Below are 26,808 nucleotides of genomic sequence, written 5' to 3'. Positions count from 1 at the left end.
TGATTTTGTCACACTTACGTCATTACATAACTGAAATACACTGTGTAAAGTCTGGGTTTTTGTTACGTCACAGGTGCATTTGTGAATGATCTGTCGCACTGACTGGATACGGAAAAGGAAATTGCCGTTTTGGATTTCTAGGGCACATAAATGCTTCAGTTGCATAATTGATAAGAAAGAATCATCAAAATTCTGGAGTCGGCCTATCCCAATGCAGTAAAATTGTTATAAATCTTGGCTTTCCCCTAATTTTTTTGATGTTTGCATTTACTAATACTTTATGTTTTGAAATAGTATTACATGTACTAATAAAATTGTTACAAATTTAATGATGTAATGTTTTGTTGATAGAGAGATGTTGCTTAATGGTAGTCTATGGAATATCCCTTGCACAGCAAGGGTCTATGATATGCCAGCAGATTCAGCGATTAATTATGCAAAACAAGACTGCGTCTTGACCTTGAGTTTCTGACCATTCAGCGGGCGCCTTCGGTCTTCCGAAATCTGTTGTTGCATTATAAAAACATGGCATCCAAATTGACCAATCAACAGCATGAGCATATGTCAGAGCCAGTGTGGCCACTCTTTTTTTTTTTTTTTTCAAGATCCCCATCTAAAATTTTTCAAGATTTTTCAAGCCTATGAAAATTACTACACCAGCCAACCTGTCCCATTATGCAAAGGTTTTTTTGAAAGGATTGAAGCTCTTTTCAACAAATGTGCCATTTGTTTTCAAATTTGCTGTTAATTTTCTGTCAAAATACTATTTTTGCAGAATCCTGCCAGAAATCTGCCAAAAAAATCCATTCTGTCAAATTTTCTGTCAAACTCTTTTTTTAACAAAAATTCTGTCAAAGTTAGCCGAAAATCGGCTAAAACGGTCACAATGCCCTCTCTGCCTACATACATGTTTTTGTACTGCAGGGTCTGACCGTAAGTACATGTATAGCGCGCCAATGCTAAAAGAATTACAAAGTAAAAATAAAAGTCGCTAAAAAGCTCGGGTGTTCAGTGGAAAAAGTTGTCAAAGTTTCTACAAAACATATGGTTTTGTACTTTTAGTTGAAAATGTTCAAGATTTCTTGCTTTTTCATTTTTTTTTTTTCAAGTTTTCAAGTTGGGTCTCAATTTTTTCAAGATCTTGAAAATTGTTTCAAGCAGTGGCCACACTGGTCAGAGCCTCTAAAGACCACTCCGATTTGCGGGGTTGCATTTATATTACGTGCTTATATATCAGACGTTCAACCCTTGCTTTGCCAACATGAATGGCTGATCCCCACATTAGCTAAATGGTGCTTATGCCTACTTTATTCATAATTACATGTAGTTCAGTACATACAATGTACATGAATTTATGTGTTTGGTTTCAAACCAAAATCCTATTATTGTGTGTTGTATTGTCTGTTGCATGAAGGCATAATTTTATAGTGTGCTGTGTTATCTGTTACAGTTTTTTGTGCATTGAATTCTTGCAAGATAACTTTGTTTTGCTTAGACTTTTGAAGTGCACTTTAATGTTGGCACTCTAAATATGTGAGACTGAAAATAAACAACAAAGTCCATTTGTAAGTCATTAGGTGTCTGGCGTGTTGTTTATTCCTTACTGTGACGTTGCCATCTTTTTTTTTAACACCGTGGCTAGAGTTATAGCAGTCGACCGCCTGGCTGCCTGACCTACCTAACATTTACGATGTCGAGATCTTTTGGTCTGGAAACCTTTTATGGTTCTCAGACTTTTATTTCCCTTAAAAAAAGATCCTCTATAAAATCGGCAGTTTATTAAAAAAAAAGAAAAAAGGATGATACTTCAATAAAAAAAAAAGGATTCGATTTAAAACATAAAGGCTAAGAAAACCTAAAACAAATCTCTAAAATCCTAGATTCCAATCCTGTACCTTCGGCATGGTAGTCCAACATTGAGCCAATTGAGCTACCAAAAATGTTCTGGATGGAATTGCAGTTGAAATTTGCAATGGGTTTTGGCAACACCGTAACTATAGCCATTGATATTGCGTTACGGCTGCCGTAATAATACAATAGCAAGTAGGTTTTTTTTTTAACCTTGCAGTTGTACTGATTAAAATTTTCTGTCAAAGCTCCAGATCATCGTGGTGATTTTTTTTGATGATGTAAAGGTGTAACAATTTCAGTAACTCATATCATTTATAAAACAATTTCTCTATTTTTACCTGACAACAACTTCAGATGGGCGTAGTTTTTCCAAGGAAAGTCCATCTCCAAAACTTAAACCTCCTAGGGGAAAATTTCTATTTTTGACAATATTTTCATATTTCAGGGTGTAAAGGTTTTGTCCAACAAATCTCACGCTTTGAAATAAAGTACATGTAAGTCCTTTTTGCAGTCACAACAAGCAGACATATCCAACTCATTCCTCAATTAATAAAACAACAAAACAGCAAAGTTTGTTTTGTGTACACATGTTACATGTACATGTATTTTCTCATGGGCAACTTTCTGTTGTAACAAAAAAAAAATCAAAGAAAAGTAAAAATTGAAAAGAAAAGGGGAAAAAAATCTATAATGTCTAACAAATTCTACATTTAAGCTAGGAATAGTATGAAATGTAATTTACTCCAAAAAAATTGTTTTTGGTAAATTCATATGTGTGGACTTGTTATTTGCAAAACTGCATTATAGTCATCACTTTGCCAGTAAAAGGTATTGCAATACAAAAAAATAAACCACCTTTTTCAAATTGACCTCTAGGGTTGGCAGATTTGAAAGACTTCAACAGAAAGTACTGTTTCTTGTTTACTTGCCCTTTTTTATTAAACAAAGTATGTATTTCTTTATCAGTACAAAACTAAAAGCTAAAAATAAGAAGGAAAAAAAAGACTAGTTGTACATAAATTTCATTGTTTGCATAGTAACTTTCTTGAGAATATGTCCAAGTGGAATCTTGGAATGCACACTTTTACTTCATCATGTTTCGAACATTTTCTGACCATTTAGATTAAAAAGGATCAAAAATGATTTATCGTGAGGCTAGGTGAAGCATTGGATATATCAATATAACACATTTGTTTGAAGACAACAACCAATAATGATGTCATTACATTTCAATAATTGCTTGAACCAGCCTCAAATTCTGCGCAGGTACACGTCAAGCACAAATTGCAAAAAGAACAGGATTTCAGAATAGATATTTATTTGTGCAGGAACCCGTACTTGGTCTAAAAGAAGTCATCAGTACAGAGGCTTATTGCTCAATCAATCTCAGCAACTTCTGACTGACACTTAATTTGAATTCATGTATTAAGTCAAGAGACTGAACAAGCACTATCAGCTTGTTAAAAAAAATCATCATACTATTCTAATGTTTCTTGATAATGCACCAAATAGGTCTCGTTCAAAATGACGTCATTTCCTACAGACCATCCACGTGCATCGGCGTTTTGAGCGTCAACTTGCATAACCTGCATCTGCTGCATCATATTTCAAACACATTTTGCGCAACAAGCGCGAGTGTTTGGAACATTTTCAACACTGCGCAATGCGTGCTTGATTGCGTAAAATACGTAGTTGCAGTTCTCCTACAGAGATGGCTGTCATTGAGTGAGCCCTTTAAATTGAAACTAAAACACGGCTTTCATTCTATCTGAAATTGCTGAATACATGCACAGTTCATCTCAACTGACATTCAGATTTTAAAACTGCTGAGAGTACTGTATCAAATCTTATACAGATATCTGTTTAGTCAGTGACATGAATTTGACCATCATAGTGACAGTTTTGTAAACACAAACTGCTCCATGAAAAGAAAAAGGCCACATTTTGAAGCAAGGGGGGGGGGGCTAACGTACATACAGAATAACATCATATACATTGTAAATTGAATAAACTTTTCTTTAACCGTAACCCTGCCAAGTGCAATACAGTGCATCAGATGCACAAGTTAACCTGGGACCTTGCTGCACTGAGCCATCAACACCAGTGCATAAAACGGAAGATTCTGAAACAATGAGAGCTCTTTCCATTGAACGATGCCACAGTTGTATCCTGCTGCAGTTGGAGACCACAGACTCTCAGGCAGTTTAGCCTTGAGATGTTTGACCCGATGGTCTTGCTCCACTGAGCAGGCTTGTCATTCACTCAAGTGATGCATGTTGCTGCGTTCAGCAGGGTTCCTAGTCGAAACACCCAAGGGGTTAGGGTTAATCGTAAACTTAAAGTCTGTGAAAACTGTACTTTGTTTAATTATAGCGATATGTCGACTTACGTCGATAACCTGCGATTCAAGTTTGTACTTCGAAAGACGTTGTAACAGCGCGCTCATTGGTTAAAATATGTCCAACTCCTGAGTAGAAACTTGTATTATATTGTCACGCCTAGGTCTGCAGCTGCGCATTCTCAGCTTCATTTGTTCGACTCCCATTCCTCCTGTCACTGTACTGTTTTCTGGATTTCCTCCGGCACCGGCTGTTCTCTAGTCGCTTGAGCGGTCGCCGGGGTGAGCCCAATCTCAGCTTGCCGTTGGAGTCGAAATTGAAAGTCTGGCCTACATAGGGCCTCTGAGGTTGGGGGACTTTGTCCCTTGAGGTGCTGGGGTCACTGTACACGACGGGGCCGTTGAGGCTCTGCTGATCTCTGGTGGCAAATGTTGGCAGGGGAGTGGCGGTTGACTTACCAGCAGCACACGATATTTTGGCGTCGGCCTCAGGTTCAGTGGTTGTGCGTTCCTGGTTACGGTGCATTGCTTCGGCGATGGGTATTGCACTGGTTGTAGCGCTGGTGCATACGGTGGGTTCGGCCTGAGATTCCTGGAATGCTTGATGGGAAGATTCTCCAGCGGTGGATGTTGAGGCGGGCAGGTCCTTAGGTGAGGTAGCTACATCAGAAGTACAGACGGGCCATACAAAGCCTGAAGAAATATGAGGCAAAAAATCCTCAAGTGAACAGGGAGTTCTTTGCATGTGTAGTTCAAAACAAGACCTACCATGAACAGGGAATATTGTTTGACACTGAGGACCTTTTCTTTGTATATTTCACTTTAAGACCGCATATGAATCTCTTGTCCAGAGACATTTTCTTGGTCTCTGCCCCTCACAACAAGCTGACAATTACGTAGCTGTAGCTCTGAAAACATTGTTTCAAACACAGCTTTAATTTAAGAATTCGTATTGGATCTGTCACGACAAAAAACAGTTTTCAAAAAAGTTGGTTTAGGGGCGTTCGTTTACAGGTAGCATGGGAACCGAGTACCCAAGTGAAATAAAAAACCATGAGTACCTGGATATCCGTTAAAGAAACCCAAACTCAAAATTCAAATCTTGGAAGTTGCTGTTCAGATTGTTCATAAAGGTTCGCACAATAATACTACCACATCGGTGCGTCAATACAGCAAGATACAAACCTGTACAGTGAGCTTTAACTTAACAGTGTACACTGCAACTTTTGTGAGCGTCATAAGCATGAAATGTGTTCTGTTGTCCTATGTAGCCTGGTTTTCATTTTTAAAATCCCCCACAAACGACATTCAAAACCTTTCTTTTTCATTGTCTGAGTAGTTACTATTAAAGTAATTTGTGAAGTTGGTTACGGGTACCTGATCCCATACTCTGGAACCGGTTCCTGAAATTTAACAGTCGGGTACTCGCACAGCCTTGTGACAAACTTGTCACACTAAGGACTGGTGTAGGATAAAATCAAGTGCCTACCTTTATCATTAGCATTGTCGGTTAACATTTCTCCCTCCGCATCACTTTCCATGTCGGCGTCATAGCCCGATTCCAAGGATATCATGCTCTCGTTCCTGGCGTCTTGGAAGCTTCTTTCGAGGGCATTGGTGGATAGCTCGCCCGTTGGCGTGGTAACAAGGTCCTCCCTGTCTTGTTTGGGCTCTTCCTGATGCCTGGACAAATTAGGGAAATTGTCTTAAATATTTGTGCTAAATTTAAAATCCGCAAATGAGATTTCTGCAGCCTATGAGTTTCTTTTAAACACATTGTTTCACATGTTGACTCCAAACTTCCTTGGGTCAACAAAAGCATTTTTAAGTGAACAGAAATTCTAACCAAACCAGAATGTCAATTACATGAACATGACAAAATAGACCAATGTAATTTATTGAAATAAGAATTCAATTTATAAATGAAATGTCAAACTCTATAAGCAGTAGTGATAAAACCAATCTGGTGTGAGAAACAGGAATGGTTCTAGTTACAGTCAATCATACTTCAATACTGCAAGTCAGGACCCAAGTAACTGAGGATGAAGGCAAAGGAATGTCTTTGTCAAAGTTCATATGTGACCTGCTCCAAAAGAAGGATAATATGTTGCCAAAAAAAGAAGTGAAATTGAGTAATATACATGATTGGAAAGCCCATGTCGTAAGCTTTCATTTTGGTATCTAATAGAGCTCTATAGCCCCTCCTGTTCGGGAGATATGACGTATTTGCATATTTTAATTACTTCCTTGGAGTTCGAATTACACAACTCAGAAAACAGGCTTTCAAATAGCTGGCTCTGTTGTAGATCTGGGCTCGATGCACTCAAAATTGTCGGTTTTTCCCCCCACTTTATATATCGAAATCAACCTTTCTGTGAATGAACCCTGAAACTTTAGGTATTAAAGATGTCATACGTAACAAAAAATTAATTCACACTTTGACGCAATTTTCACACTCTCAACGTTGAGCGGGCCATTACACGATAATGCACAGCGCGACTTAATACCCTTTTTTTGTGGAGTTGGTCACATATGACTAGCTTGTCACTTGTGATGGACATGTGATGACTTTTAAGGACTTGCGATTAAGTTGTGATGAACCGTGTTTGACTTGTGATGGCTCGTGATCGACTTGCAAGGACTTGCTACCCAAGTGGTGACCTCTTATGACCTCTCACCTGTTTGGCCTGGAGGTCCGGGACGGCGACATGAGGAAGGGCTCCATTCTACCACAGGGAGTCGGGGTACCGGGCAAGGACAGGATCTTATCCTCGACGATCAGGTCGTCTTCCTTGACGTAGAGATGAGCGCGCAACGTGGCGTAGTCCAACACTGGGATCTTGCTGACCTCTTGGAATTCCTCTTCCTCGTAGCGCTGCTTCACTGCGGACAGCTTGATGTTGCGGTGGTCCAACAGTGGCTCCTCTGAAAAACTGAACAAGTTCATGCAAAAATTACCACCAGAAACTGGTTCCACCCTCCCTCAAAAATCAATCAAGTGACTGTTTTTAACAGTTAAGAACTTGTTTATTTGATATAGCCATGCTTTGACTGGAGGTGATTGATATGCCAGCTGTAACTACCAGTCACCTCTTTTGTCTGTTGATGGAATTTGACTGGTCACAGTGTTTACAGGAATGTGATCCGACTGTTTTACTAGTCTGTATACAAATGCATGGCAGGGGAAGTGGAAGAAATTTTCGACTGTCTGTGACTGATCAAACAATGGGAGGGCTCTACTGTGGCATCATTATCCTCACAGGTACACCTGCAACAACACTACTGTTTACAAAAATACTTAATTCGTACCATTTTTTGTGAAGGTGGAGTGTACATGATACAAGGTCTCCTTGCTGGAAACCTGTGAAAGCCACTAGCTTGGAAGGCCAGGTGCAATCTGAATACAACAGAGTAAAAAAAAACAGTAAGGTTGACAAAATCACTTGAAGCAACAAATTTCTCAAAATCTTAAGAATGCATAACAACTTGTTGAAGTTTCAGCTCAGTGGATACTATACATTTTGACAAAACAGCGAAAAAAGTATGCACAATTATTTTATGAAGCCTCGTAACTGGATTGAATTGGCCATAACTCAATAAATATTTTACCTGATTGTAAAGACTTTTTCATTGTTGAAAAGCTAATGGACTATACACTTTAAAGCTATAGTCCATCATTTGCAGCCATCCGAAAAAGTAACTGGCGTAAGTAACCTGGGAAATTAATCTTTCTGGCAAGCTGTCATTTTGAAGTAATCAACGAAAGAAGGCCTTTCCAACGGTGCGTCTTAAGACGCACAGTAGGAAAATTTAAATTAGTAGTTCGTTTTGTTATTCGGCGCTGCACGCGCAAGCATTGGCACGACGCACAGGCACGACCGCACAACTTTTTTTTTTATAGCGGTTGCTATAATTCGTCGGATCAGTGCGCGACATCGCGTATAGCTGCAATTCAAAACAATTCAAAACATGATTCAGCAACTTTTGATTTGAAATTGAGATCCTAGAATGCTGTTTTTCTCGGAATATACAGCTGAAGCTGAGCTGAAACTTCATCAGGTTAGTTGTTCAGTATCCTTCATTAGATTTTGAACACTTTTGTTGCTTCAAACGAACAAAATGCACAAATTACAAATGATGGACTATATCTTTAAGATCGTATAGATATTTTGCGATGTATTTTTTTAAAAGCTGTGAAATAGAGGCACTTTGAGGGTTCGTTTTTTTTTTAAGACACCCTGTATTTAGCTAAAGGTAGTTTAACTCTTTCGCTACGGCGAGCCGCTGACAGCGGCACACAAAAATTGTACATGTCGTACGGCAAGCTGCAGGCAGCGGCTCGGTGACGTCGCTGTGAATAAACAGGGTATCCCCATGACGTGGGCCTTATCTACATAATTTATATCGTGTAACCTCTGACCCTAGTTTGAGCCGCTGCAAGCGGCTCTCCGTCTGGCCGGGGTGCGCTGCACGTTATTGTGGGCAGTTTGTTTACGGAGATACATTTAAAGAGGGCGGCGCCCACATCGACGCTCGGCGGAATTCTAGCGATTAATTACGTCCAGTTGGGACAAAAAAGGTAAATTAAATTCCATAGCAAAAGAGTTAAGGGATACTCAGTGACTCAGTCAAGTTAGATGACAGTGCGATGGTATTTTGGGTGCAGAGGTGCGATCGCTTTTGCACAAACAACTTACCACACACATCGATGATTCTGGCTAGGTAGAAGACCGAAGCTGCTAGGAGGGCCAATGAGTAACGACCAAACTCAATATGGAGTAGCGTCAGCTCACTGATGTACAGGGCAAGATACTTCAAGCGACGGTCAGCGCCGGCTAGCTGACAGTACAGGATTAGGTACTCCCACACTGATGAAACCTTTTTGTCGACAAATAAATCAATCGTCAATCAATGAATGAGGTAAGAATTTTATGGGATTGCCATTTCTCAAAGGAAATGGCCGGACCAGCACTGAAGTCACTGGCTCGCTCCAGCAGCCTATTAAACATTTCTAGCCCTGGGATGAGGGGAATAGGCTAGGACTATAATTATTTCAAATATGCCGTTTAGTAACAAATTGTTTATACTGTACAATACTGAATGATGCCGTCAGAATACCAAAATAATGATGACCTTGGTGTGGAATTTCAATACCGCAATTTTTCCTCTTAAATGTGGCATGATGTGGGCAACACCCTTTCAAAAACTGGCAACAAAGCAACTTGGCAAGATCTACACCGCTATGTGCAATGTATATGGCCAATTGTTTAAATATGTGGTCACGGTATTTTGATATGATGAAAACTGTGCTTACAAGCAGTTTCTCTAACACAATGTTTTTATTACAATAGTCTACCCAGAGAAGTACCGTAGAATACCGATTGCCGTGATATTTTTTGCGGTGGTAATCCTGAATTCTCAATATCCAATACTGCACAAGCCTAGAAGGGAATGAATTTCACTCACGTCTATCTTTCCACGCAGGGTACCTAGGATATCTCCCATCATTCGGACCACCTTCTCATATCTGTAGGTGCCGTCTGTAAGCCACGCAGCCTCCCGGATGGTGATGATGTCTGGCTCCAGTAGCCTAAGCAAAACAAAATGGTGTGATCAACTTGATTTTAGTGGAAAGCTTGGTCTGACTTCGTGTCTCTACTTACTGTTAGCTAGGAATCCTCACTAACAGGCATGCAACTGAAAAGTCACCCCAAAAAAGAGAGGAAATTCAAATCTTTTTGTACAGTGGTTTTCTATTTTCAATGACACACATGGGAGGTCGAAAAAGAGGAAATCAGCTGATCCGAGGAAAAGCTGCATGCCTGGCATTGCCTGCACTAACCTTCCATGGAATATTTTCATATTTCTTTCCAATACTTCCATGGATTGTGCTTGCAGTTTCGTATATTTCATGGGCCAGCAGAATTACAGCTTGTGCGCTTTGTCCCCAAAGATGATATTATTAGGAAACCAATTTTACGTAAAGAATACCATAATGCTGTGCCGAACATACCAAGTATCTAAATATTCGATCAACCACCGGATGTCAAAATTTTACCATATAGAACATTTTTCAGATAATGTAAGCTGTTTTCCAAGATGATGAAAATGTCCGTGATGTAATTTTATTCATATACGTATTTTTGTCAAATGTCACATTTTTGTGGACAGCCACATTACCAGATATGAGTTTGAGAGCTTCAGCGAGGAATATTACCAATAATTTGCATCTTAAAAATTTGTTAAATATTAGCCAGTCAGCCACCTTGAATATGTAAAGATACATACATGATATTCATAATTCTTTTCCCTCAATGGCAATGTTTGAATATACGAACATTCTATCAGATCCAAGTTCCAATAATCGAATATTGAATTATTCGGAAATGCCCAGCATTACAAGGCCGTACTTCTCAGGGAAACAAGAGTCTGTTTTGCCCTTTCTCTCTGTCAAACCAATAAACTGTGTGTGTGTGTTCACAGTTTTTTTGTAACTTTTATATTTTTGACAGTCTTTTATCCTTCCTGTGTTTATTTTAGGTATCTTAACATTACATGTATTCTGTTTAATTAACCTGTTAATTGCTTAATTAACGAAAAAGCACACAAAAAACTCTCAGGGAAGATTTTTTTTAATTTTGAAAACATACTTTATTTTAATTTTTTTAATGAATTAAATACCAAAAATATGGCAATAGAAAGTTCGAGGTTAAAAACTGGGCCTCATAAAATCCAGGTAGGTTGGGTTTAATACCATAAAAGCACAATTTCTTTTGGCCTCACCAAGCAGGAGTACTTAGTCTCTACGTACCTTGAGCAGATGACCATCGCTGTGATGCCCACCAGTTGTAGATTCCCCCTAGTGACTGGTTGATGCATGAGGTATCGATCAATGCAACTCACGACCATGTGCAGAGTGTGAGATGAGTAGCCCTTCATGCCAGCTACCTCCACCAACCAATCCACTAAGATATATCTGCAGAGGACAAGATTATCGGATTACAAACTTGAGATTACACAGAGGGAGATTAAGTCTCCTGACTCCTTAAAGGGACACTGCATCCTGGAATGCGCCCAATTGTGCTACAAAATGCATTTTAAACAAAACAATGTTAATTAGAAAGAGCATTTAGAAGTAGGATATAAACGTTCACGCAACCATCCTTTAAGAAGTGATACCGACCTCATTGCATTGTTGAGCGTTGACTGCACATTGAAGAGATTCTCTGAGTTTCCTGGGCCTGATTCCTGGATGTATTGGCGGGTGGCTTCAGCTGCTTGGGACTCAGGTAGACCGCCAAAATGACCCTTGGCGTAAGCGTTGAATAGTTCCATCTGAGGGAAGAGATCACACCAAATTCAAACTAGTTTCCAGAGTCGTGCCAAATAAAAAAGTAGAAGGAACTCTAGTCAACCCAAATTGAATTTGGTTTCAAACGGGCCAAGTAAATTTTCCAATAATTAACATTCCTTTTGTTTGATCAGTCACAGACAGTCAGAAATTCATTCCATTTCCCGTGCCATGCCTTTATCCACAAACTAGTCACCATCAGTCAGATCAAATTTCTACAGGCACTGCGACTAGTCAAATTCCATCAACAGACAAAAGTAGATAACTGGTAGGCACGGCTGGCTTATCAATCTTCTAGAGCCAAAGTATAGCTGTATCAAGTTTCTTTATTAAACAATCACAGCCAGTCAATCCTGCTTAATGTAAGCAGGGAGCACACAACAGTCACTTGATTGATTTTGACTGCTGTGTCAGCTTTGTTGAATTTGCCAGCCAGAGAGGGAGTTAACTGCAAAATGTTATCTTGCAACATAGTCGCTCCTGTTAGTTTAAAAAAGTTGCTCATGTAATTGTTTCCAACGTCAAACTTTTCATATGCTAAATTCAAATCTTAGCTTCGGCGTGACTTTGAAGCACCAGTCTGAAGACTAATTAAGATGGACGATCAATTAAGATAGAGGAAAACAAGCAAACATTTTCTCAAATAAAGCCATAGATGAGAAGACAAAGACCCACACTGCACTATTTTGGACAGTTTGAGTCTAGCATGGGTGTAATAAGAGATGTGAAATAACAATTAATTTTACGGCAATCTTGTGTTTTCAATTCTGAAGGTGGGGAAATCAAGGTTTGGTTACCTTAGCCACTTTGGATGGTTGCGACGCTACAATTTCCCTGAGTTGTCTTATTCTGTCCAGTTTGGAGGCAGCATCCTGTCGATGTTGAAAAGAAAGAAAACTTTTATTGACACTGACAAGTGACAACACCTTATCAATTTTAACCTCGTCTTTTAACAAGAGAAGATCATAATTTTCTTTTGCTTTTGTGGATTTTTTTTTATTCAATGGTTTGTAAAAGTTAAGACAGCCTGTTGTTTTGATCCCAGCAGGATCTTTCTCATAGGCATTACTTTTGCTTTTCAGCAAGGTCCTTCCAGAATTGAACCATCAGGCCCTTTAAGCCTAACCCGCCCAGGGTATTTTGGCTAGAAACCCTTCCAAACCAGCAACACCTAACACTTAGCAAGATCCATCAGGCAAGAAGTCTCAAGGCCAAACTGCCTCAGAGTCTGTGGTCACTGAATGCAGCAGGATACAACTGGGGCATTGTGCAATGGGAATTAACTCTCATTGTTTCAGAACTGGCCTATTTATGCACTGGTGTTGATAGCTGAATGCATCAGAGTGCACCAGACTTTTCCACCTGATGCACTGTGTTGCGTCTGGCAGGGTTAGGATTAACTTATATGATTGCTTTATTTTCAGGTCCATCCAGCAGTGTGCATGCACATTTGATTCAATGGTTTGTAAAAGTTAAGAGGCCTGCTGTTTTGCCTTGGCTTCTTAAAGTTGCACTCCCTGTGCTTTGTAGACTCATACCAGTTTGTGTTTTTCTAGATTGTGTCTTTGTGTGTCTCACTGTTGTCCATTTTGTCCTTTCTCACTGTCTCTGTTTTTCTTGGTCATGTCCACTCGTCTGTCGATAGGTTAGGGTACAAAAGCGTGACGCTTCACCTTATACCTAAATGTTGTCATAAATTTCTTTTAGTATTGATCCATGTACATTATTATACACAATTACATATTAATTGCATTTTGCTCTGCATAATATGTTTACACGGCATTGTAACATTTTATTGTGTAGAAATGGCAACATTGAAATAAATGTTTCTACTCTACTCTTAGTTTCTTCTTTCTCTTCTTTTGTCTTCTGCGTCGACTTTGGTTCAATCAGTCTCCAAATATGTTATGTTTGTTCTTAATATTCAAACCCCTTGCCTTGGCTTCTTAAAGTTGCACTCCCTGTGCTTTGTCGACTGTCACCCTGAAAAATATTCTTCTTTTTTTTACAATTGCTATTTTTTTAAAAAATAATTTACAACTTACTCCTTTTTATTTTCAATGAGAAAACAAGCAAAAAATCAACGGACATTTAGTGATTGAATTATTTCCGTCACAAAATTCAAATTATTGGCTGCCAAACAATAATTCGGCTCTTGCATGGCAGTTTATTTGTGCACAAAATGAAAGCTTGGAGAATTGCAGACGCCCAAAATTGGAATGAAGTACTTTCTTTTGCTAAAACCAAACATGGAAAAATTCAAAATTTGTTCGGCGAAAGAAAAACTTTGCCTTTAACTTGTGAAAACCTTACCAGACAGTCTTTCTCGTTGAATTGCCAGAGTTGTAGCGTGGCTTTGTGTGAGCCGGCAGCCGCAGCTCTGGACAGCCACATGTGTGTGTCCCTTGCCATCCCATTATCATCAGGATCTTCCTCCTGAGGAAAAGATGAGGATATTAAAATTCAGGTTGGTAAAAAAACTATGCCAAAATAAAGGCATATAGGATCATTTGCATTTATCCCAGGGGTGACCTAGCGAATCATTATCATAAAGCTTACTTGAAGTAACCCTAACCTCCCAGCTCCATCAAAATCCATCCCCCAATTTTGGTGGATTTTGGGGGACTTGGTCCTGTAGGCCTGGTTTGACTAAATATTGATGGAGTATGATGGACTTGGGCCTGGAGGCCTAAAGCAAAGCATGCATTGGAAGCAGTGTGATTGATGGATTTTGGAGGATTTGGCCGAGTACTTAGTAAAAGACAGTAGGGAGTTAGGGTTAAAGACCGTACTGGTACTAAATTATTCTGTCTGGCTTGATGTCATTTTCATAATTTTAGAAGAAATCGAGAAATGTAGGTGATTTCCAAAGAAAAAACAGATTCCCCCCCCCTTTACATACCTTAAACAAGGGATATGTGTCAAACTGCTAAAATCTTAATTAAAAGGGGCTAAACTTTTGATAAAGAAGTTAATTACAATTCTTACCTGCAGTATAATGTTGATTCTTGCGATGCAGTATAGAACTGTTTTGTCACATTCCTACAACGGAAACAGGAAAAGAGTAAATCAGTTTTTTCCCTTGTCATAAATAAAAGTTTTTCTCAAAGATTTTCATTATTCCAGTGCACTCTTTGAACATCGGAATGGAGATCTTGAAACTGAAAAATCTGCCTTCAGCCGGTAAACACTGTCTTCTGCTTCTAGAATCCGTTTCAGATTGGCGTTTTTGAGTCACGCCGACTGTAAGAACACATTTGGTTTCAGACAGGCAAACTTTCTGTATTACTTTTTCCGTTGATTTGACTCTGGAGTCGTTTTGAATAAAGCAACAGTCATCAATGTAGTTGCTGCTCTTTCAGAAGCCGAACTTTGTCATGCACTCAACTTAAATTTTCAAATTAGTTTGAATTGTAATGACTCTGGAGTCTGGACGCCGGTCTGAAACAAGCGTTATTTTAAGAAGTTTCCAAATTCTCTGATGAGAAAGCTGTGCTGAGCCATCCACAGTTTCTCTAGAGCATATTGCTCAAACTTTTTAAAACAAACCTCAGCACCGAGAGTTTATCCAGAACGGGTGGTTGCTTTTGAGGTTTTACACTGGGGAAGACCATGACTTCTAGCAAACGCAGAGCACAAAGCGACGCCGCTTGGTATGTTGTGATATTTTTATTTTGAGTCACAAACACAAGTTGCTGCTGAATTTCATTTCATTATACAGCAAATGTTAAACATAAATTGAAAGCACAAAGGGAGATTTATTTTGACAATAATCTGAAGCATTTTCGATGTTTTCAATATCATTCCTCAATATTGAAAATTGCTATCGGCGATATCGATATCAAAATAATATTAAATAATCAAGTAATATCTATATATCGACGGTGCTTAGGTACCTGAGAGTTGATTGCCATTTCCTTTAACAGTGTGAAGACAGAAGCCTTGCAGCAGGCGCCGTTCTTGCTCCAGGGGGGTCGTATGAGAGCCCATAGGAACAGATCCCTGCCTTTGAGCAGCCTCTCTGCTCGGCAGAGAAACTCAGCAGCGTGTTGACCTTTGGCATTGGTGTCGTTATCAAACGATCCCGGATCTGGAGAAAAAAGAAAAGAAAAGAAAAACCTTTAATATTGGACTGATTAAGAAGCCAACTGAGTTCCAAGGAGTTACGCGTCCCCTACATGTTTTTTTTTTGTACCTCTATCATGTTGCCTTGGAAGAAGATCTTAAGATTGGAACGTCAGACCGCCTTAATTTTGTAGATTTGTCTATTTCCGGTCGATCCAGTCAGAAAGCAGTTTGCAGCAGTCTTATTCATTTTCATATTTCTAGATTTTTTACGGATTTGGTCATTTATCTCTTGCTTACACGGCATCAGTAATAACTCTGAATCCAAACAACTGGCTTGGACAAATGCATTGGGTAGGCTGTTACTTTGTAATTTTTTTTTTTATCAAATCCCACACTAAAATTAAACTTCATGGCCATATTGCTTTAAGCTTTGTTTCACTTTGGCCAGTAGCACAGACTAAATAAATACCACTGATTTTTCTAAATGGCCTGCATTACTGAATCCGTGTTCTTTTTTGAGCAACCTCGGATTTTACACCCCTGGGTGGCATACTTTTACAGCATGCAAGAAAAAATTACAATGTGTTTTGTTGAAATAATTTAATAAAAACTTACATCCTTCATTGTAGAGGCAAGCTATGCCTAACTTGATCAACGCCTCCACATTGTTCAGCTCAGCTGCCCTGCAGAGTACAAGCATAATCAAACTTGAATCTTTGAAAAAAAATCAATGTTTTATAAAAACATAAAAAATGAAACCCTCAGTGCTACATATGTAATGAATCAGTGAAAGTAGTGTCAGATGTAGTTAACAAGTGTAAAGCTTCAAAAATCAGACGAGCCCAATTGTTTGTCACACAGTGACCAAAGAATGGCCCATCTACACACATTGAACTGGAAAATACAGAGCCGGCTTGTAGCGGATTTGTACAAACGCTTAAATGTTGTTCAATCAGAATTACCAAATGTGCGTAACAAGAGTGTAGTGTGTTTATTTGGTGAAATAAACCTAAAGTCACGATGGCTTTGGAAACGATTTCAACTAGAGGAAGAATTGTTACCTTTCAAAGTGTTTGAAATTGACATTATTAGGCCACTCATCAACGAGAGTTGCTGTCGTCCACAAGTGGGGTGTGCTGTCGATTAGCCATTTAAACTTGGAGCAAACCTGCAAAGAAACATGCAAGCATGAAAAGTGAGTACAATGCTGGAAGGTAGTTCAAGGCCGCACGCAAAATAGAAAAAAATTGTTGCAACCTGACGCCACTTCAGCGGTTGTGTACAAAGTCTGTGGAGAGTCAAGAAAAGTTTCCAAGTATTTCCTCACAAAATTGGAAATACTCCTCAGTCCCAGGTTCATGTCTTATCAGCATTTTTGCAATGACTGACGTTCATTGAGATGATACATGAAGAAAAAAAAGTAGCGTCAGGTTGCAACATTTTTTCCAGAAAAAATATATATCAATCACATAATTAATAGGAACAAAAAGAAAGACAGTTACAACCTCATAACCAACATGCATGGGAGACCCTCAGAAATGCTCAGTCTGTAAGCAAAAGTTGCTAAGTAGCAACTGTGCAATAATAACACAACATTTTGTTGTTGTTCATTGCATCATGTTTGAACATGCACTTAGGGCCCGTCGCAATTCATATGGAACGAGTTCCGGACATGTTCCTGACACTGTATCAGGTAAAAATTTGCAGGATTCAGAACAACTTCCCCGCAATCTTTCCGCAATGAAGTTATCAGTATTGATGAGTCAAGCACTTGCTAATGAAATTTTTTTCGGACCACGTCCGGGACAAATGCAGAGCTTCTTCCGGACAAAGTGGATGATTCTACTTGCAATTTGTCCGGATATGAATTACGACGGGCCCTAATATTCTGAAGGGACTCGTCAACTTTTGAACATCTTAAGTTTGCTTCAATCCCTGAATTCGCAAGATGCATTTTGTTGTAATGCAAGAATGCACATTGCGATCAAATTGTCCTCTGTTTACAAACATGAGTCGAAGTTAAAAATCTCTGCAAACATACCACAACAAATTTGCATACCTGTCTGGTCTTGATTAAGTCTCTGAGAGGCAGAAATTTGAAGAGTTGGACCAGGACCTCATGGGGCAGGCAACAGAGATTGTAGTGGGATCTCAATCTATACATCTTGGTCTTGGCAGCTTTGAATTTTCTGTTGAGAAAAACAAATCAGGCTAGAATCCACCTTTGTTTTCTATAGCAGACCTACGAATGAAAAATGTGATGTGACAACTCACAAGGTGGGTTTTTCATCAGGAAATTTTTTTTTTGGTGTGTGTGATACTTGCTTGAACTTTGCCATCCTGGAAACAGCCATTACATTCTGACATGTCTCAAAAAATACATCAATTTGGAGCAAAGGAAATGTAACTTGTATTGCATGGACTTTTTGCATGAACAGGAGATGCTCCTTTGTTACCCCTGGGGGTCTTCTGAGGACCACCGTAGTTTGTAGGGCCGGTAATTCATTGTGAAATCGGCTCATCTTTTTGTTTCATGAGCCCTTCGTAAGTTTTGTTCACGGTTGGGAAATTTTTTGTTTTCCATTGACCCTGTAAAAGGAAATAGTTCAATCACTGATGGAGAAGGAAGCGTGTAATATGAATCGTAGTGGCTATCGTTACAGCAGCCGTAATGCAATGTATTTAGGTCAGGGAACCAGAAGGTTGATATACTATTCGCAACGTTTCTTTTGCAATACTGTTATGATAGCAGCTGAAAATTGCATTACGGCTGCCGTAACAATAGTCACTGCCAATATTATTATTATATTATTCATGCCATAAAAAAGTCACACTGCCCAACTGGGTATAGGGGAGTCAAAAGTAACATAACACTAGTCTAGAGACCTGACTCCCCACAGAAATATAAAATACATAAAATATAAATTAAGAGTACTTACGTCTATTTACATGATTTAAGACTAGGCCTATATTGCAAAATATTATTCATGTTAAAAATATAGCATTTAACAGAATTTCACAAATTCATAAGTGTAAGCCTAAGTAGCATTCCAAATTTCATTTATAAAAATTGTCAATGGATCTCTGCCATCCCCCCCTGCCCCCCCCCCCCCCCTAGCCCCCGCAACACCCCCCCCCCCTCAAAGTTAACTTTAAAAAACATAACTTAACAAAACTATCATGACTGTACAGCGTGAAGGCAAAGGAGATGATAAATAAAAAAAACTCGTCGTTTTGGGGCCAAAGTTAAGGAGGAATTTTGTGCAATATCTGTATGTATTGTTATGCAATAAAAAGATGGCAGCAGTGTGCCGTGCGTGTAAACGCATTGGGCATGTTGGGTGGTCGTGACCGCAGACTGACCGTTGAGAAACGCGGTCGATGACCGTTGCAGCAGCGTCCGATTTCAAACACCCAAAACTAACAGTTTTCAGGAAAGACATAACTTCTACTCACCTTTTATAACATGTAGAACTCTAACAACATATACACAGTGAAAACAAACTAAATACTTAATCTACAAATGTTGAAAAAATGATGAAAACTCTGACTAGGCCTACCCCCCTCGAGTCCCCCTCTTTGGTGTTCGCGTTCGCATGCACGCCAGCTGATTTTTGAGTGACCGTTGAAGCGCCCTCTATAGTGTGGCAGCGTGCATTTCCGTTTCTCGATTCGGGCGCTGATTGGTCCATTGTGGCAAAACTAGCATCTTTTGCGAAGTTGCACAAAGCGTAATAAGCATGCACGCGGAATAGAAATATCTTTTGAAATCAGGACATGCGTCCCCATATCCCTACCCATATTATCTATGTAATGTTCAGTTTACGGAATTAATTAAGTCGTTGTCAGCAGATCATCATCCACTGTTTTTCAAACTGTCTGGCTTTTTTCGGCCGGCATTTTCCTCATCTCGGTAAATAATTGACTTTAGAAAGTATTCATCAGAATTAAGCATTTATCTTTCGGCACCTGAAGCATATATCATTTGTTTACTGGTACTTTAAAGTTTTCTTGGAAAAATCGCCACATGAATATGTGCCATACCCTTTTCTTCCTGCCTACACGCATTGTGTAAAGTACCACCGATCACATTGTTCAATTTTACTTTGAACTTTGATTTTATTTTGGGCGGCAGACGAAGACCAACATGGTCCGTATATCATCTTACTAATGCTTTTTGAATAATATTCACGGCTTGGAACAGCCTGCTGGTCATAGAAAGCAAGGTAGTGCGCCTATACCTCGCTTATTGACTTGTAAGCCGGTATGATCGACCCCGTATTAATAAAAACACCAATGAATGACTTAAATATGGCTCATTTTCTTTACCAGATGCATTAATTAAAATTCTTCCAGCTATTAAATAGCCATTTCGAATCAGTTGAATAGGACCTTGCGGGGACAGTGCACCCCTTTATTAAAATTCCAATAGATACCAGTGCTAAACGCCTACACTTCAAAATTCTTTAAAAATACTCAGAACTCTCGCAGCTGCAGCTGGGTTGAACATTGACTTTTCAAGAAATTAAGACGACCCCTATTTTTCAATTTCCAAAGCGGAAAAAGTATAGCCATCTTGAAAAAAAAAACCGATCCCGCCACAACATGGCAATAGCCATGTTGTGGAAATTTCTCGAAAAGTCAATGGTCAAATCACCAGAAATTGAAAAGAAAATGAAAGATGACATGTTGATCATCCTTTTTCAAAATGACTATTTCTAATTTGGGAAACATCAATCGTTTTAGCTACCTGGGGGTGGTCTTCTTTGGGTGAGAATTTCTCGAAAAGTCAATTGTCAAACCACCAAAACTTGAAAAGAAAATGGAAGATGACATGTTGATCATCATTTTTCTGTGCAGCCTGAACACCTGCGAGAGTTTTGAGTATTTTAAAAAGAATTTTGAAGAATGGGGATTATGGGAATTTTCATACACTGGAGTGCAGAACTTTCAGTATGTGAATGTATGCACCCTGCAGAAATTTGCGCCCTCTGTTGATTATACTGATTTTTTTTACATTTTTAAACGTCGGCTTCGTTTCAGCTTGGACTTGAGACTGCAGTTTACCGATAGGATACCTGTTTCAGCGGCTTCTAGATCAATGTGGATTCCTTCACTGCTAAATATTAACATTTGTAGTCGTTTGATATGACTTGAAAATTAATGAAAAGTTTATGACGATTAAGTAGACGCCATAGCTGGATAAAAGCCGATCTTTCAAAAATGGTCTGCAAAACAAACTTCACTTCGTGGTGCCGATGAGGGCGCTAAAGCCGATGACCAGCAGCTGATGAGCGAGCAAAAATGACACAAACAGTATCATCAAGGTAATAATTTCTCAAGGATTTCTCCATATTTTTCGGAATTGGTACACATAAGAGTTAATTTAAGTTGTGAAGTAACCTTCAGTCAAGTATTATTGCATTTGCACCAGGTATTCCTCATGAACTGGTGAACATGGTGAATAGACGGTCGGGCTGGCTTAATTAAATAACACAATCGAGTGGTGCGGAAGGGGAGGGGCAGGGAAAGTTGGGGGGGGGGGTGGAATGGGTAACTTATGAAGTTGAGATTTTGTAGGTATAGTTTCCTACAATATATTTTGGAGTAATTGCAGAATACCCCGCCACTCGGAAATACACCCCTAAATTCTCTGGCTACGAGGTTGGAATCACTGGAAAAGAAACAATTCAAGTCCATGACCATGCCAGCTACGCGGATACTGAGTGGGGGTCCATTATTTGAGAACGAAGCAACACAAAAGGAATGAGAGTTGCTGAAATTTTTGGAAAAGTCCAAACCAACCACCCTGTTGGCGGCTACGGGGATACGGAGTGGGAGTCCCCTTGAATATGCTTGAGAACGAAGCAACACAAAAGGAATGGGAGTTGCTGAAAAAATTCTAAGTCCAAACCAACTACCCTGTTGGCGGCTACGCGGTTACGAAGTGGGAGTGCAATGGAGCATGACGCATAGTACATACAAGTAGCGCTGAGAATGTTTATTGAGGTCAACCAACCGTGACCTTGTAGCCAGCTACGAGGTAGATAGATCGAGTGGCGGGGTATTCTGCAATTGTGCCTATATTTGCTTATGAATTCGAATTTTGAAATGCATGAAATCTGTACTGAGCAATGATCATGATGATAACTTGTCTGGAGCGGGATTCAAACTCTAATCCGAAAACGAGATTGAGAGTCTCAAAACTTAAGTGAAAACATGCAAGACAAGAAAATAGACTGGCACTAGGCACTAGCCTAGTCCGAAAATTTGGGACTCTCAACACTGTGTATGAGAGTCCCAAAACTTAAGGTATCCATATCGTGCAAAAGTTTGTGCTGCATAATAAAACCAGTGTGAATCAAATGTGCAAGCTTCTTACTCACTACAGTTTCTTCAATAATCCCCGAAACTTCTGCCCTGCAAAGTTGCTGTTGTGAGCATTGCATCACCAAAAATTCAGCGTTTAATTCTAATTTTGCAGGGAGTTATCGAAATCCAAATGCGAAACATCACGTTGATGTGTACTGCAATGCATTGTGCAAAAGACTCCTCAGCTAAAACATTTTCATCGTGTAGATAAACAGCGCCCTCTTGTTGATCTGAGTGAATGCAGAATGTTTCATTTTTTAACAGAGGGCGCTATGTTCATTTGGCCATCGATTAAAAAACAAGTAAGCTGCAAGGCTCTTCCTGCACCTACCCAGAATACCTTGGGAATCACACCACCATTTCTAAAGCATGGAGAATGACGTGGATGGTTTTTGAACTGTCAAAAACTTGCCTTAAAATTGGATTTAAGGTCTCAAATTTTGCAGGTGACATGCTTGCAACTTAAGCATTTTGATGTATGTGTTGTGTGGGCATTAATTAGCTGAATGGTGAGTAAAAAAACGTCAGTAGTAATTTTGCACGTTTTTATGCACTCACGGTCCCAGTCTGGCACTAGCCATGCTATCCTAGGTTGGACGACGTCCCCATTGCATTGCATTATACGACTGACGTCCAGGGTATGAACTTCTGCTGCCATAGCTAAAAAAAATTTAAAATGTTCATATTTGTACCTGACGGAGGAAGCTGGAATTTCGTTTACATATTCCTTGCGTCCAGAATTACAAAGATGCTTGGTTTAGAAAAAGTAAATACGTCCGTGGGTGACGTGTTTACCGAAAATAAATCGCAGATCCATGCTTTCATCGTAAACATCCTCAGTATGAACTTCTCGTGTGAAGACTTGTTGTAGTTGTACTTACGCGCATATGCAATGCAGTTGCTATGGGGGCCGGAGCTTGCATGCGCGTGCGTAAGTTTTCACACAACACATTCTAAATTTAAAAAAAAATCTCTGTGGCAAGAGAAAAAAACTTGGCTTCACTCTCAGGTGCAAAATGTTGAAGAAAGGTATAAAAATTGACACCTCAAACTTGGCTTTCGAAATACTGAAGACCTTGTCTTTGCCTCATGAACATTTTGTCGGCTAGAGAGCGAGTAAAGCTGGCCTGATGTTATTTTGCATGTTTTCTGCACTCAAGGTCCCAGTGTGCTTAAAACCTGTACGTTGTGGATGGACTTTAGATACAAAGTATAGAGAGTCTTATATTTTTTAGACCGAAACCATTCTTGAAGTAAAACCTGATGGCCTATATAGTACGTGCCAGGGGTCACAACCAATATGGCCATGTTAGCGATATTTGTAATTCTGGAAATTTATTTATATCTAGCAGGAAGAGAAATCGGGAGCTGGAGGATTCCGATCTCTTGCCGTCACCGAAGAGAACTGATTTCAACCTCAACAGGTTTGTATTTATGAGGCCCCCATCAATGGAGAAACCATTGTGCATGCTATTGTGCAAAGCAACTGCCCCATGACGGATTATCTGGACAATAGCTAGCACAATGCTTTCGCCATTGAAGGGGGCCTTTGTGATAGAAGTCAGGGCCAGCCCAGATTGGTCTATACATGACTGTACAATTTTTGAAACAACAGTTGTTTCAAAAATTGCTTATGTATTATTCTTGTTTAATGAAAATGCATGGTTTGAGTACAGCAGAAACTTTATAAGAACAAGAGTACATTTTAACAAATGAAGGAAAATTCTTCTTAAAATTAAAACATATTCTGCTCAAAAATTTCAGAGGAAAGTGCCCAGTAATCGCCTCAGATTGCACCACAGAGCATCTAGAATCCAAAATGTTTCGGGGCCCTTAAGCGGGCCCCACAACACCCCACGCCGTAATGGCTTCGCGCTTCGCGCTCGCCGGAGTTTGCACCTCCGCCAAGGCTTAACAATTCCCCGCCATATTGTCAGTACGTCCAAACGAAGTTTCAAATAATCGCAGTTTCAAATAATCGCATTAATGGTGAAGATCCTTTAAAAAAATCCTGGATCCTGACCCAGATCCGCTGTCATATGAAAATCGGACTCGTAAAAACATTGGACTCTTTTACCCTTTTATTGGTTAAACCCTCGCACGTGACCGGTCCCTCTCCTAATTATCTATACATGAGCATGAGCAATACCACCAATGAGTCCGTATTTCATAAAACCTAAATTCATGCTGCACCGGATCACTTCCAAAATCTAATCAATTTGTCCTTGTACCAAGGACCACCCCTAAAAGCCAACCAACCAACCAACCAACAAAATCCGATGAAAAACATAACCTCCTTGATGGAAGTAATAAGCTTAAAAATGTCAAAAATCCATATAAAATCATATGATGATGTCATCATGACTCTACCTCAATTTTCATCTATATTACATCCCGATAGCAACTATCGCCAGAAACAAGATTCTCGAAATCCAAAATAAGATTTAGCACTATGTGGCTATATCTATGGAGCTATCGCTCTGTACATGCTACCACACCTCCAGCCTAAACGCTTCTCCCTAAAACACTGCCCCTAAAAAATCCACAGCATCAAAGTATGTGAATACTCCAGTGAACCAGTATTGAAAAGCAGATTACCACCTTAGAAATTCCCTTGCCCATACTACACACAGGCATAACAAAAGAAGACCACACCTCGATTTGCATAAAATGAACTTGGGGCAAAGGTAATTGGGGCAAAGTCATCAACATGCAGTTGGAAATACTAAATGAACACGCACTTGGCGTAAAATATCAGTCTGACTTGTGACAATGTGTACACACAAAATTTGAACCAAATCAGCCCTGTAGTTATTTAGATATAGGCCATTGAAAATTGCACATTTAAGATGGCCGCTTGCCATCTACACATGAATTATCCTTGTTTCACCTGAAGCAAATGTTACAAATAATGGTGTCCTTTTTATGTGTTGGTTCGGACAGTTCCCTCCAGGTGAATGGTCATTTAAATGGTATAGAGGAGGCTGATGGCTCCAGTGGATTCCTACAGGTTAGTAAAAAGTAGTGAAGTCTGTCACAAGCCAATAATATGGCCCATCAGGCCGGCGTTTATCTCTGTTTTTCTTGGTACGAAATAACTGCGACTATATTTATCCTGGATGGGATACTAGTCTATCGCAGGTTATTCCCAAGCTAATGCTGGTACTTATAAATGAAAATACTCCTGGGTGGAAAGAGGCAAATGGGGGTGAAGTGGCTTGCCCAAGGACACGACATGTGGCCAGCAGCTGAACTCGAACCCCAGACCCTCTAATCATGAGTCAGGAACCCTAATTACTTGGCCATGCTCCCCCATCGCCCACAGGCTAGTGGAAACAGTGACTGCATTTCAGATTTCTTTTTCCACATTTGATAATCGTTTATCTTTTACTTTGCTCATGCCAACTTCACTGTCCATGGGTGAGTCTTTGAGTCAGTCGGTCGTTGAGATATGGGAAAAGAGGACATAAAGCTAGCTCTCTGGGACCAGCAACTAAAGCAGCCGCATCCAGCATATATTCTACAGTCTTATTTGTAAAACTAAACTCCTCTCAAATCGTTCTTTCTTAAAGGTACAGTCCATCATTTGTAATTTGTGCGTTATGTTCGTTTGAAGCAACAAAAGTGCTCATAATCTTAAGAAGGGTGCTTAAAAACTAACCTGACGAATCCTTAGCTCAGTGAATGCTGTATATTCCGAGAAACACAATATGCTAGGATCTCGATTTCAAATCAAAAGTTGCCGAATCATGTTTTGAATTGCACCCGAATTCAGCGTTCTCATTCAGCCGATTGTGATGTCACGCACTGAACCGACGAAATTATAGCAACCGCGTGCGCACGTGTGCGTCGTGTCAACGCTTGCGCGCGCTTCACCGAATTAAAAACAAACTACTAATGGAAATTTCCAACGATGCATCTTTAGACGCATTGTTGGAAATGGCCTTCTTTCATTGCTTTCTTCAAAATGACAGCTTGCCAGAACGAATAATTTTACAGGGAGTATAGTCCCATTACTATCTTTAAACAGAGTATGCTTTTCAACAATAATTTCATCAGTTACTTTTTGGATAGTTGCAAATGATGGACTGTAGCTTTAAAACCCCCAAATTAGCCAAAATGTGCATTTGTAGTTAATGCCTATTTTGATCGGTAAATTTCATTACTGTTTGTAATTGCTTGATTTTAATAGAATGGTGCTTGTTACAATGGCCAGCCAGCCCCAGCACAGCCACATCCACAGCCACACCATCTTACCTCACAGCAGCCAGCCCCCTCCATCTTACACCAACACATGAACAGCCATAGCCAAGTGCCACCAAACAATCCCAACAGCGGCAAGGACGTCACGTACCTAGACTCCTCCACATGTGCGGCGCTCAGTAATCTCCACCTGATGTCCGGGGACCGTACCGAGGCACCGTCATGTAGCAATCAAATGCCGGCAAGCGACGATTCCGTCTACAGAGACATTAACAGGGTTTTACGAGAGGCTCATTTTTCAAGATTATCAAGGCTCAATGGTACGTTCGGAGAATAAATTGGACTAACCACACGTCAGACTTCCAGATGCAATAGTTATTTTTAAAGTAAAATAAACAATGCTGTGCTTGAGCCCTTTCCCGGGTTCCCAAAGATACTAAAATATGAGGTTGTGCAGAAGGAATCAGTCACCTATTATTTGAATATTCCATCATCGACCGAATATTCAAATAGCTTTTTGTCGATTTAAATATTTCGAACGGAAAAAAAAATGTACGACACATGACTGTTATGCCAAAAAAAAAATAAGTCGGTCTCTGGTCAGCGCGCGCGTCGATTTTAATCA

General features: G+C 39.7%; 2 protein-coding genes across 3 annotated transcripts; one reads left to right on the top strand and one right to left on the bottom strand.

Annotated features, from left to right (window-relative positions):
- Positions 1-2,478: 2,478 nt before the first annotated feature.
- LOC119737428 (cyclin-F-like) lies at positions 2,479-19,219 on the bottom strand. The gene is made up of 16 exons (XM_038211780.1): positions 19,065-19,219; positions 17,668-17,797; positions 16,670-16,776; positions 16,224-16,291; positions 15,437-15,630; positions 14,529-14,582; positions 13,854-13,976; positions 12,338-12,412; positions 11,373-11,524; positions 11,001-11,165; positions 9,656-9,779; positions 8,887-9,067; positions 7,499-7,586; positions 6,868-7,122; positions 5,679-5,872; positions 2,479-4,882 (listed from the first exon to the last, which is right to left on the bottom strand). Exons 2-16 carry the CDS (start codon positions 17,770-17,772, stop codon positions 4,350-4,352), a joined length of 2,418 nt encoding a protein of 805 aa, XP_038067708.1. The 5' UTR covers positions 17,773-17,797; positions 19,065-19,219; the 3' UTR covers positions 2,479-4,349.
- A 1,608-nt stretch (positions 19,220-20,827) lies between these two features.
- Positions 20,828-26,535, top strand: LOC119738821. Of its 2 annotated transcripts, none has more exons than XM_038213787.1 (4): positions 20,828-20,935; positions 23,330-23,404; positions 24,924-24,990; positions 26,173-26,535. In XM_038213787.1, the coding sequence occupies exons 1-4, from the start codon at positions 20,913-20,915 to the stop codon at positions 26,518-26,520; spliced, it is 513 nt and encodes a 170-aa protein (XP_038069715.1). In that variant the 5' UTR covers positions 20,828-20,912; the 3' UTR covers positions 26,521-26,535. The 2 variants fall into 2 exon arrangements, with proteins under 2 accessions (XP_038069715.1, XP_038069716.1); XM_038213788.1 differs by having other exon boundaries at positions 20,842-20,935; positions 23,333-23,404.
- Positions 26,536-26,808: the final 273 nt, after the last annotated feature.

The sequence above is a fragment of the Patiria miniata genome, unplaced genomic scaffold, assembly GCF_015706575.1.
Source record: "Patiria miniata isolate m_02_andy unplaced genomic scaffold, ASM1570657v1 HiC_scaffold_3, whole genome shotgun sequence".
Lineage (NCBI taxonomy): Eukaryota > Metazoa > Echinodermata > Asteroidea > Valvatida > Asterinidae > Patiria > Patiria miniata.
Note: the sequence above shows the minus strand (reverse complement) of the source record. Positions and strands in the feature narration are given on the sequence as shown.